This window comes from Trifolium pratense, linkage group LG4, assembly GCF_020283565.1.
Source record: "Trifolium pratense cultivar HEN17-A07 linkage group LG4, ARS_RC_1.1, whole genome shotgun sequence".
Lineage (NCBI taxonomy): Eukaryota > Viridiplantae > Streptophyta > Magnoliopsida > Fabales > Fabaceae > Trifolium > Trifolium pratense.
The window spans coordinates 16,945,581-16,957,370 of NC_060062.1; the positions used below are offsets into that span (position 1 = coordinate 16,945,581).

The 11,790-nt window shown below is 32.6% G+C and overlaps 1 protein-coding gene across 2 annotated transcripts; it reads left to right on the forward strand.

Moving 5' to 3' along the window:
- Positions 1-6,908: 6,908 nt before the first annotated feature.
- LOC123919910 (ABC transporter F family member 1) lies at positions 6,909-11,790 on the forward strand. Of its 2 annotated transcripts, XM_045971948.1 has the most exons (6): positions 7,274-7,412; positions 8,174-8,309; positions 8,427-8,500; positions 8,595-8,805; positions 8,887-9,121; positions 10,230-11,790. In XM_045971948.1, the coding sequence occupies exons 4-6, from the start codon at positions 8,656-8,658 to the stop codon at positions 11,285-11,287; spliced, it is 1,443 nt and encodes a 480-aa protein (XP_045827904.1). In that variant the 5' UTR covers positions 7,274-7,412; positions 8,174-8,309; positions 8,427-8,500; positions 8,595-8,655; the 3' UTR covers positions 11,288-11,790. The 2 variants fall into 2 exon arrangements, with proteins under 2 accessions (XP_045827903.1, XP_045827904.1); XM_045971947.1 differs by lacking the exon at positions 8,174-8,309 and having other exon boundaries at positions 6,909-7,412.

Here is an 11,790-nt window from a genome sequence, read left to right on the forward strand (position 1 = left end):
CTCAAGATTTGGTGTTCATATAACACATCTCTAATATTTTTAATAGACATAGTCGTTCCAAAAACATCGCTAACTCTCATCCAAACCACCTAAATTACCGCACTACACTAAAAAAACGAACTCACAAGTGACAAATAAACGACAAGCCTACTCTAAAAAAAAGCACAAAAAACACACGAGATACCACTTGAATCAGTAACAAATTAACCTCCGCCATAAAAGATTTTGATGCTTAGCAGTTACCAATCTTATTGGGGAGTAACTGTCATAATAAGACGATGACTTTAGAAGGGACTCGACTCTTCAATACGTTAGCCAAAATTTGAACATTTCGATCAAACGATCACCAATTTGAGAGACTTTTGACAGCACAACGTTCACCTTTCTAACCGAGTAAATTCCACTGGAGTCATGCTTCCAAAACCAATTCATTAAAATGATATTAACCTACCTTTACATTTATTTGTGCACTAAAGGAAGTTACTAAGACAATATTATCTTGTATATATGAGATCGAGCTTAGTCGTTTGGTTGCAACTAATGCATGTGATAAATCATGATGACTATATATGCATTGAGCTTATGCATGGAATATGTCTTTCTCTATGCATGATGATGCCTATGCATGACCACACCACCATGCACTCAAACAAAGCTCCATTGGTTTTTTTATCTACCTTTGGAAAAGAAACAATAACTTTCATAAAGGAAAGGAAAAGCCTAAAACCAGTGCAACAATTTTTACTAGGAAAAAGACTCTGACTCCTTCACGATTAAGAATCTGATGGTGTTCCAACTACCATAATCAAATGCCTATTTTTAATATTTCATTATCATCAAATGATATATAAATATAAAATAATAAATCAAATTGGATGAGATTTTCATTTAACATAAAATTATCATAATATATGTTTTACAAACAAATAAAATAAGTTCTTTAATTGTTGAAAGAGAGAATTCATTTATAAAATAAATAAATAAATAAATAAAAGTTCATTTGAATAATGCATTATCCAAAAATATTACTATAACGACTTAAAAAAACTTAAAAGAAGTCAACCTAATCAAATGTCGATATACTTTTGGGCTTTTTCTTTTGATAAGGGATTTTAATAAATTATATTCACACTTTTGTTTTTGGACTAAAAATTATATTCACACTTATAGGTATATATACTTTCTAGCTTTTTCATAAAAACGAAAATATTGATCCCCACCCGCAAAAAAGACGAAGAGGAGTGGCGTGCATCTTTAGTTAGCCTAGTTCGTAGAAATTGCATGGAATGAGCATAGCCATGTGAGTGAGAGTAGTCAAGCTGTTAAACTTTTTCTTTTATAAATAAATAAATAAAAGTTTAAGTAAGTGTGACAAATTGGATCCACTAATCAAAACTCATCTAATTCGTCCATTTCACAATATAACAAGTAATGGATTAGATTATTTACTTATTCTTCTCTTAAACTAAACTCTTCCTATTGTTCATTGTTGAAGAAACACAATTTATGGTTGAATATGACAAATGCCGGCAACAATAATTGGTCAATTTGTTTTGTTAATTACTCCATCTTTTTTAACAAATAAAGGATCTCAAAGGTTGATAACTACAAAATAAATTTCGGAGTTCGAATTGCCAACTATAACTACAAAATAATCTATAGACAAGGTGAAAATTGCCAACTGAAACTCTCACACACACACAATTAAGAAAAGATTTGGAGTTCGAATTTAGATAAAAATGTTCGACTTAATAATATCAATATTATTAGTTGAGACATAAGGAGAAAAATTGAAGACAAATTCTAATATGACCACTTAATCGAGTGATCCATGGTGAACCAGTCATAAATAACATTATAATGAATACGAATTTTACAAAATTTACCTTTAGATTGAAATAGATCATTCATAAAAAAATTTAGAAAGTTTATTAAATACCGTAAATCTTGATGATTCTCAATAACATATAAAATGATTTTTAATTTTTCTAAATTTTTTTATGGATGATCTATATGATATAAACTTTCAATCCAACAATAAATTTTATAAAATTTGTATTCGGTAGACCACTTGTCCACTGTAATAGCCCATATTTTCAACAATAAAATAATTTTAAAAAAAAGACTTTATTTCCTTAAAGAGTATGACTAAATTCTTGTTTTTGTAAAAAAAAAAAAAAAAAATTATCTGCGATTACAAGTAAAACTTATACAATGATACAATGTTTCATTTAAATTACAAGTTAATAAAAACCCCCAAATTGTTTATCCCCACGCACGCATCAAGCAAAAGCATCAATCATGATCATCTCCTTGAGTACCTAAAATGTTAATTGTAAGGGTCAATTTCCTTATCCAAATTGAACCATACTCACCATAAGAAAAATGCCATAAAATAATAACAAAACACTTCATCAATCAAAAGATTTCTAAAAAAAATATATATAATTATTTATTTTCCAAGAAAAAGTAGTCGAATAACTTCTCAACAGATAAACAATTGGGCACATAATGGCAAACTATCTCTCTTAGACGATCAACCATAAGCATATCAACTCAAAAATTAATAAAATGAAACAACTCATAACAACAACAAGGGCAACACGACAAACGACAGGTCAACTGCCACCGTAGCAATCAAGGCAACAACGACAATTTATTATTAATACAACGACATAATCACACGCCCTATAAGTATCAACTCCATTAAATTTGATTCAACTATGTCAATTCTAAATCAAATATTTTGAATATAATCCTTTTCTACACTAAATCAATATGACTAGCGACAAGAACAGATAACTTAATCCTCTCTATACTTTTATTCATATTTCCCTTGATTTATATACTGAACTTTTAATGGATTTTAACAAACCACAAACTAAATATCATAAATCAAATCATCGTCAACTCACTTCTCAAACAACAACACACTTCAAACAAAACTAGTTTCTTTCTATTAGTTTATTTTTAATTATTTCTTTTAAAAGATAAATGTCCTATTACCACTTCACAACACAATCCTTACGTAGTATGAATTTATGGGGAAAAAACCCTTACCTTAGACGTTTTCCTTCCAAGCACAATACAAGGCTAAATTCGCAACTATAGTTTACACACGTTATCTCTCGTTCCAAAGTTTGGTTCGACGATCCAAGGTTGAAAACGATGAACTATTTGTTGAGATGCTAACAAATTAGATTGGGGGAGAATAAAATTTATAACAAAGCTTTGTGGTCACTTGAAATGATAAGGTAGGCTTCATCTCTGTTATTTGTTTGTTTGGCATATATAATCAAATTGATGAGATAGAAATTTTGTTTAATAGGCTTGGTTATCCACCATGACAATAAGTGTCTTTCAATTTATTCAAGAAGATAGGGACACAGGGGTTACGGTTTCATCATTATGGAGTAATGAAAATAAATTGCAAGTTGTATAATAGTGTATGATTCATTCCTTTCCTAACTGCTAGACAAGACAATAATGAAGTATGAATAATAATTATTTATTGGCTCATAAAACGCGTGATTAAGTGAATGCAAATATACTGGCCGAATTTTAACATGGAGAGGATTGATATCATGGTCATGTCACTAACCAAATTTATTCTTTATTTTTCTTCATTTATTTAATTTACCAAAATTTCTCTAATTATAATTAAATTATTTATTCTCACTATCCGGCTATCCCATCTCCTTACTCTAAATTCTCAATAATTAATTGGTTCGACATATATTTTTACCGAAATTAATTAAATAATAACGAAATAACTATTCCTAAATTTCGGGGCGTTACAACTTTTTTTGTAACAGCCCAGACCCCTTTTCTACGTATTTAGTAGGCAATCCCGGCTGTCACCTCACGATCTTCTCCACCCCCCTCTCTAGTGGAGTTTTTGCCTTCCGTGGGAATCGAACCACGTACCCTGGGGTTCAAATACGTGTTCAATCCATTCCCACTACCAATTGAGCTACGTAGCCCAATTGGTAGTGGGAATGGATTGAACACGTATTTGAACCCCAGGGTAGCCCAATTGGTAGTGGGAATGGATTGAACATGTACTTGAACCCCATGGTACATGGTTCGATTGCCACGGAAGACAAAAACTCCACTAGAGAGGGGGGTGGAGAAGGTCGTGAGGTAAAGCACCGGGATCGCCATGATGGGGCCCGGGGGCTGTTACATCCACGATGGACCACTTGTGAAGGTGATCCATCGTAACATTAGTTAGCCTTGAATTGAATGGATATACTATATCGAACGTGCAATTTTCAAAGTTCATTTTCAACTTTTCTTTATGCCATGGGCCATGGAAAACAAAGTCAGTGAATTTGAGAGGTAGACATGACTTTTATCTTTAGAAGTTAGTCGATAGAAAGCAAACATAATAATTATATATAGATGGCCCTCTCCAAAAAGTTTTTAATAATTTGGGAAGTATTTATGAGTATGATTTTTTTTTCTTGGTTTATGATTGTGATTTTAATTAACCGATTTGGCAAGTGCAGAAGGGTAATACTACACAAACACATGTTGGTCCTTTTATTTAGAGGGTACAGTTCTTTATGTGTCAAGCATGAGAAATACATATCTAAACTAAATATACTTCCACACACATAATTTTAAAAAAATTAAATATAAAAAGATCGATTATTTTAGACTACTTGACAAAAAAAAATTGATTAATAATAGTTGATGTAAATGCCATGTTAGATCAGGTTACACAGTGAGCAACCGTCACCTAAACACACATTGTTCAAGTCGGCTCAAAATGCAACTCAAAGACATTTTCAATTTTTTTGTAATTTTGCAAGTGTATAGATCAAATTTTTTTTTCACATAGACTAAAATCAAAATGACGCTTATTTGCAGGGACCAAACTCATATTTAGCTCTTTTAAAAAATAATATCAGAATATATTTGATGAGTGTTCAAGTATGAATATTCTTAAAAAATGGGTGTTGGTCCTAACTCAACCATACAAAATCGGCTCTTCTTTAGGGGGACGAGGACGTGTTTGTTGTCGTCGTTTTTGTTGTCCCTTGATAGGAAACCTATATGTAAGGTATCGAATGTTGTGGCAGTTTTTTACATTCGGACAATTCGTATAGAAATCGCCGTTTGCCGTGGTACGAACCGGTCCTCTACCGGTTGCACTATACAAATAGCTCCATTCACATACTTATAAAATTGAACACATAAAACACTGACCACAATTCTTAACAATTATACTTAACAATAAAATTGAATACATAAAAAATTGAAGAAAATACTTAACAATTAACACAACAAAACAAATCTGAAAGAAAAACAAATTATGCTGGTATACTAAAAATAGTTTTTAAATTGTACTTTCATTCACAACAAAACATATGAATACAAATATGAAACAACAAAACAAATCTGAAACAAAAACAAATCAATGCTTGAAAAAAACTTTAATTGTTCAATACTTTTAAAACAGAAATAGAACAAAAGGAACATAGAATTAAAATTAAAAAACAAATTAAATTTAAAACTAAAATATAAAGTTTAAAAAAAGAGAACCAATTTTTTAATTTTTTTTGGTAAAGGTTTAATTTTTAATTTTTTTGGTCCACACACAATACCCGTAGTACCCTTCTAATCTTTTAATTTTTTAATTTATTTTTGACAAAACTATTTTTTTTGTAACCAATTTTTTTTTTTTAGTAAAGGTTTGTTTGGTTTTCTTTTATTTGTGCTGGATGTACCTATTAAATTTCCCTTTAATTAGTTTATGGTTTTTTTTATATATATTTTGGGTCCTTCTAAATACACCAACTTTCTTTTTTAGATTTAATAGAAAATACCGATCAAGTTTATAAAAGTGTTGATTAAACATCAAAAAAAATTTCATCATATTTTTTTTTTCCTTATTGACTTAATCATAAAAAAGTTTTATTAATATACATACCTATCTTTGATAATTTTGTTTGCAGTTGAACTTAGGAGAAATTTATTAACCGCTTAGCAAACTCATTAGTGAGCAGATTAATTGGGTTCATTAAATACAATGGACATTATAAATTTTATAAGTCTATTATTTATCAATATTGGAACTTTGGAAGTCTATTTGAATGTTTCTTGAAACTGTCTTCTTTAGTTTTCAGTTATGTAATAAAACCTTCAGACTGTCTTTAGTTTTCAGATATTAAATGCCTGGTTTGTGACTTAAACAAAAATAAAAAAAGCTTAAATGCAGTTTTACCCCTCCTGTTTTGAGAAATACGGAATTTTACCCCCTTATTTTATAATTTGTTGGATTTTGTCCCCACCAAAATTCTGCACAAAATCTGCTTCTGAGTCTCAAGTTCAAAGCTTCGCACATAACTCAATTTGAATCATTAATTCACAAAACTGATACCGAAATGACTGTAATCGAGTTATCTTTTCATAGAATCAAACCCCACTAAACTCTTGCTAGAAAAAAGTTTTTGATTGAGTAAAAATATGAGATTTATTCTCTTTGATTCTCTGAACCTCAGTTTTAGGTTATTGGCTTGCCGTGACGCTAATATTTGACTTATCAACCGGAGCCTCCATAGCCGGTTGTGGCGTCTTCATGACTTATCAATCGGTTTTTTTCACCCCGATTGTGGCGTCTTTCCACCACATCCACCATCTGAACTCTTGTTTTGTTCTTACCGCTCCGCAATTCTCATCCGGGATTGTGGTATGGAAGAGTTTTTCTTTAAATAAGCTAAGATAATATTTCAAGAACCAACAACTTCCTTGAATATGACAAAGATAACAATGCTAAGAGAATATTTCAAGAACCAACAACTCCCTCGAATATGACAAAAATAACAACGCTAAGGTGAGGGTGCAGAACGAAAAACCCAAGTCCAAATTATTAAAAGCCCATTACAAAAACCTTCTTTAATATACCAAACCAATTTGGCACCCCTCTCATCGCACCGCCCATCACAAAACTGTTGTTGACTTTTCCTCACACAGAGTCTCAGTCCAACACGCAACTATAGCGAAAGCCCAAATCACACACATTCTCTCTCTATATATATTTACGCACCAAACTTAACCACTCATACTGCATCTTCCTCTTTCAAACTCAAACCACTAACCCTAATCTGAAGCAAGCACGGGTTCACTTTTTCATCGGAATCCACTTTTTTCATCGGAACCCGGTTGCTCAGATCTATTAAGGTTAGGTTTCCGTTTGAAAATTGAAGATGGTTTCTGACGCTAGCAAGAAGAAAGCCGCTCAAAAGAAAGCTGCCGCAGCCGCCAAACGAGGTGGTAAAGCCGCCGTTGCAGCTGCTTCTTCCAAGGCCGCTGATAAAGTTGCCGATAAGATTGCCGATATTCGCATATCGGATCGCACTTGCACCGGTGTTCTCTGTTCTCATCCTCTCTCTAGAGATATCCGGGTTAGTAATAATAGTTACAATAGTTACAAAATCGTGTTTGTTGTTCAATTTTCATGTTATATTAGATTATTAATTAGATGATGATTAGTTACAATTTAGTAGGAGATTAGAGGTTTTATTGTATTATTAATCAAATCAATAGTTTTTTTTTGCTTAATATGGTGCTTAATCAGTATTAATTTGGTCTATACATGTATAGATCTCCCCCCCGTTGGATCCATGGATTTGTAAAAATTGAATCTGTAGAATATGCTAATTTTTTCTTTTAGTATCTCTAATACGAAATTATGAACAAACCCAGTAGCCAAATTTTTTGCTGTTTGTTCCGTGTTAAATTATTAAATTGTACTCAATCTGGTTTCAAATATAATAAAAAATCCACTTTTTTCATATTCATAATATATTATACACAAGATGCATTAGTTATTCAATTAATCTGAAAAGTGAATTTTTGCATATACTTGGAACTGGAGGTAGAACTTATGATTAAGAAAATATAATAAATACATCTAGTTCTGGTTAGATTTATTTTGTAAGACTGAAAAAAGTTGTATGATTTTCGCTTTTGGCCTAATAAGAGAATTTCTGCCTTGGATGAGCTGAAACAATTGCTTGATTGTGTATGATATTGGGCATATCCTAGTTTAAAAAATGAAATTCTTAAGGTTTTTAAATGATGTAGTATTACTGGCTTAGCGAGTCATACTTCTGGCGTATTCTTGCTGGTTTAGTGAGTCTTACTTCTAGCTTATTGTTGCTAGCATGGGTGCATGTGTTTGAGTGCCTAGCTGAGCTGATGGGTACGTAGCATGGGGATTCTACCATGTTGCCTGGGTTCATAACTCGGTTCTCCTTTGAGAATGTAACCATTACTCCCCTTTTCCTAATTTTTTGGAGGTAGGTCATATTGCGAAGTAAAAGGACGTTTATGCTGTATTGATTGATTATAACAACTACTTGTTAATGTTGACAATATTTTTTTTATTGATGTATTTGGCTGTGTTTTTATTGCAGATAGAGTCTCTATCGGTTACTTTCCATGGACATGATCTCATAGTTGATTCTGAATTGGAGCTAAATTATGGAAGGTTCGTTGACCTTATTAATAGAGCCAAATTTGTTGATGTAATATATATCTGGAACTTTTATTAATGATTGGTTATTGTTTTTATTCTTTTTCAGACGTTATGGATTACTTGGGTTAAATGGTTGTGGAAAGTCCACTTTACTTACTGCAATAGGGATGCGGGAACTTCCAATTCCCGAACACATGGATATTCATCACCTTAGCAGAGAAATTGAAGCCTCTGACATGTCTGCTTTGGAAGCTGTAATAAGCTGTGATGAAGAAAGGTTGAAATTGGAGCACGAAGCTGAAATTTTGGCAGCTCAGGTTTGTTTGTTTAAGTGATAAAGATCTGTTTTTTATTTGTTTTTATTTTTTTATTTATTGTGGTAGTAAATTTGATTCCAGGATGACGGAGGTGGTGAAGCCCTCGAACGTATTTATGAACGATTGGATGCCCTAGATGCATCAACGGCAGAAAAGCGTGCCGCTGAAATTTTACATGGTCTTGGTTTTGACAAGGCAATGCAAGCTAAGAAGACTCGTGATTTTTCTGGAGGCTGGAGAATGCGAATTGCATTAGCAAGAGCTTTATTTATGAATCCCACTGTTCTTTTACTCGATGAACCAACCAATCATCTCGGTAATATCCCTTCTCTGGAAAGAAACCCTCTAGTTTATGCCAATATATTTATCACCTTGTCATGTTTTATGGGAATAAAATTTAACATGTTTTATGGTAAAAAAAATTAGGTTTGATAGTTATCTTTGTTGTATGATCACAATATCACTTGCTATTTAATTAGACAATCTGTTTATGGTTATATTTGAATGTCCATTACTAGTTGTCCGGTTGCTATAGTGTTTTTGGGTGAAAAATCATTTCTTTTAAACAAAACAAACATTCAAACAAACAAACATTCTTTTAAACAAAAGTTACATCTATTTTAAAAAAGGAGAATTTGTAAAAAAAATCTTCAAACTTCTTCAAATGAGAAGCTGTTTTAAGTAGTTTCTCTAGAAAATCAAATTTTCATATCTGATTTTTTTTTTAAAAGTGATTTTAATTTTAAGGCAAACATAAAAACACCTGCTATTAAAAATAAATTTCCTAATAATTAATCTCTAAAAGATTGAATATCAAAATCACTTATTTTTTAATGCATAACAGGCCTAAATCCTTTTTAACCATCAAGTAGAACAATGAATGTTGTCATTGCTTTAATTTTGGATATAGTATAATGGATGCTTCATATCAACATATTTGATGTTTTTGTGAAAGCCATTGCTTTCATTCTAGATAGATGTTTCATATCATCATATTGTGAATGCCAGACTCAATCAATTGCATATAGTCATTATATCTATGTTTTTTTTAGTGTAATAATGCATAACAAATACTTTTAAAAAAAATAATGCATAACAAATAGGGTTAAATCCTTTTTAACCAATGGTCATTATTTCTATGCTTTTTTTGTTATTGTGAATGCCAGACGCAAGCAACTGCATTTAGTCATTATATCTACGTTAATTTTTTTGTCTTATAATTTTTTTTGACAAATTCCTTTATTTCCCCTCGTGTCTGTTTGTCTGTTTTATCCACGATCTTTTTGTTTTATGTGGAATACGTTTCTTCGAACACAATGATGCAATATTGTGCTGGCTGTTTGGGAATGCAATATGTGGAATAAGTTAATTTTTGCAGCTTGTTCTTTCATTATCATCATCAACTAACTTATGTTTGTTTGCAGATTTGGAAGCTTGTGTGTGGCTGGAGGAGAGTTTGAAGAAGTTTGAACGTATTTTGGTTGTTATTTCACATTCCCAGGATTTCCTTAACGGTGTCTGCACAAATATTATCCACATGCAAAGTAAGAAATTGAAGATGTATACTGGTAATTATGATCAATATGTTCAGACTCGTGGTGACTTAGAAGAGAACCAGATGAAGCAGTACAAGTGGGAGCAAGAGCAGATTGCCAACATGAAGGAATATATTGCTCGATTTGGTCATGGTTCAGCAAAACTAGCTCGCCAGGCACAAAGTAAGGAAAAAACACTGGCAAAAATGGAACGAGGTGGACTTACCGAGAAGGTAGTTAGAGATCAAGTTTTAGTATTCCGCTTTACTGATGTGGGAAAACTTCCCCCTCCTGTTCTACAGTTTTCTGAAGTAAGTTTTGGGTACACTCCTGATCATCTCATCTACAAAAACATTGATTTTGGGGTTGACTTAGACTCTAGGATTGCTCTTGTTGGACCAAATGGTGCCGGAAAGAGCACACTGCTGAAGCTAATGACAGGTGATTTGTTTCCTAGTGATGGCATGGTCAAGCGTCATAATCATCTTAGAATTGCACAATATCATCAGCACTTGGCTGAAAAGTTAGACTTAGATGTTCCTGCCCTTCAGTTTATGATGAATGAATACCCTGGAAATGAGGAAGAGAAGATGAGGGCTGCTATTGGGAGGTTTGGACTGACAGGTAAAGCCCAGGTGATGCCTATGAAGAATTTGTCTGATGGGCAAAAGAGTCGAGTGATATTTGCTTGGTTAGCTTGGAGGCAGCCTCAATTGCTACTTTTGGATGAGCCAACTAATCATTTGGATATCGAAACAATTGACTCACTGGCTGAGGCATTGAATGAGTGGGATGGCGGCTTGGTGCTTGTTAGTCACGATTTTAGGCTCATTAATCAGGTTGCACATGAAATATGGGTGTGTGAAAATCTAAAAGTGACCAGATGGGAGGGTGACATTATGGATTTCAAGAAGCATCTAAAGGCAAAGGCAGGGATAGTGGACTGAAGCTGTTAGTGAGATATAGCGATAGAAATAGGCCAAACCATCGCCCTTTGGAGACTCTTATGACCTTGTTTATCAAGTTCAAACCATGCCAAACTTATTAAATAAATTGGGTTGCTGGGATATTGGCTGTTCCATATATTACTAGCTAAGAATTTAGTACAACCAATATCTTGGTGAGTGCCTCCATTTTTTTTTGCAGTGTTGATGGTGATTGTCTGTCGAGTTCAATAGCAGAATTGGAAGTGCTATGATTTTTGTTTTGGATTAAGATATATCTTCCATCTAGGTGGACTTAATTTTTTTTTTCTCGTTTATTATTTTGTTGTGTTTATCATTTAATTGCTTGGTTCTTGACCAGCAGGATGGATAATGGGACATCATCTCAAGCTGTGATGTGATCCTTATATGAATCTTAAAACTCAACTTCATTGCTTATTTTATCAATTTGTTGTACGGAGATTACTATATCTATGATATTAGCTATTAGTATTATCAGTTTCTTA

Coding starts and splice junctions, on each gene's coding strand:
- LOC123919910 (XM_045971947.1), top strand. CDS start 7,215: ATGGTTTCTGACGCTAGCAAGAAGAAAGCCGCTCAAAAGAAAGCTGCC. Junction 8,501..8,594: donor TTGGAGCTAAATTATGGAAG/GTTCGTTGACCT, acceptor ATTCTTTTTCAG/ACGTTATGGATTACTTGGGT. Junction 8,806..8,886: donor CTGAAATTTTGGCAGCTCAG/GTTTGTTTGTTT, acceptor ATTTGATTCCAG/GATGACGGAGGTGGTGAAGC.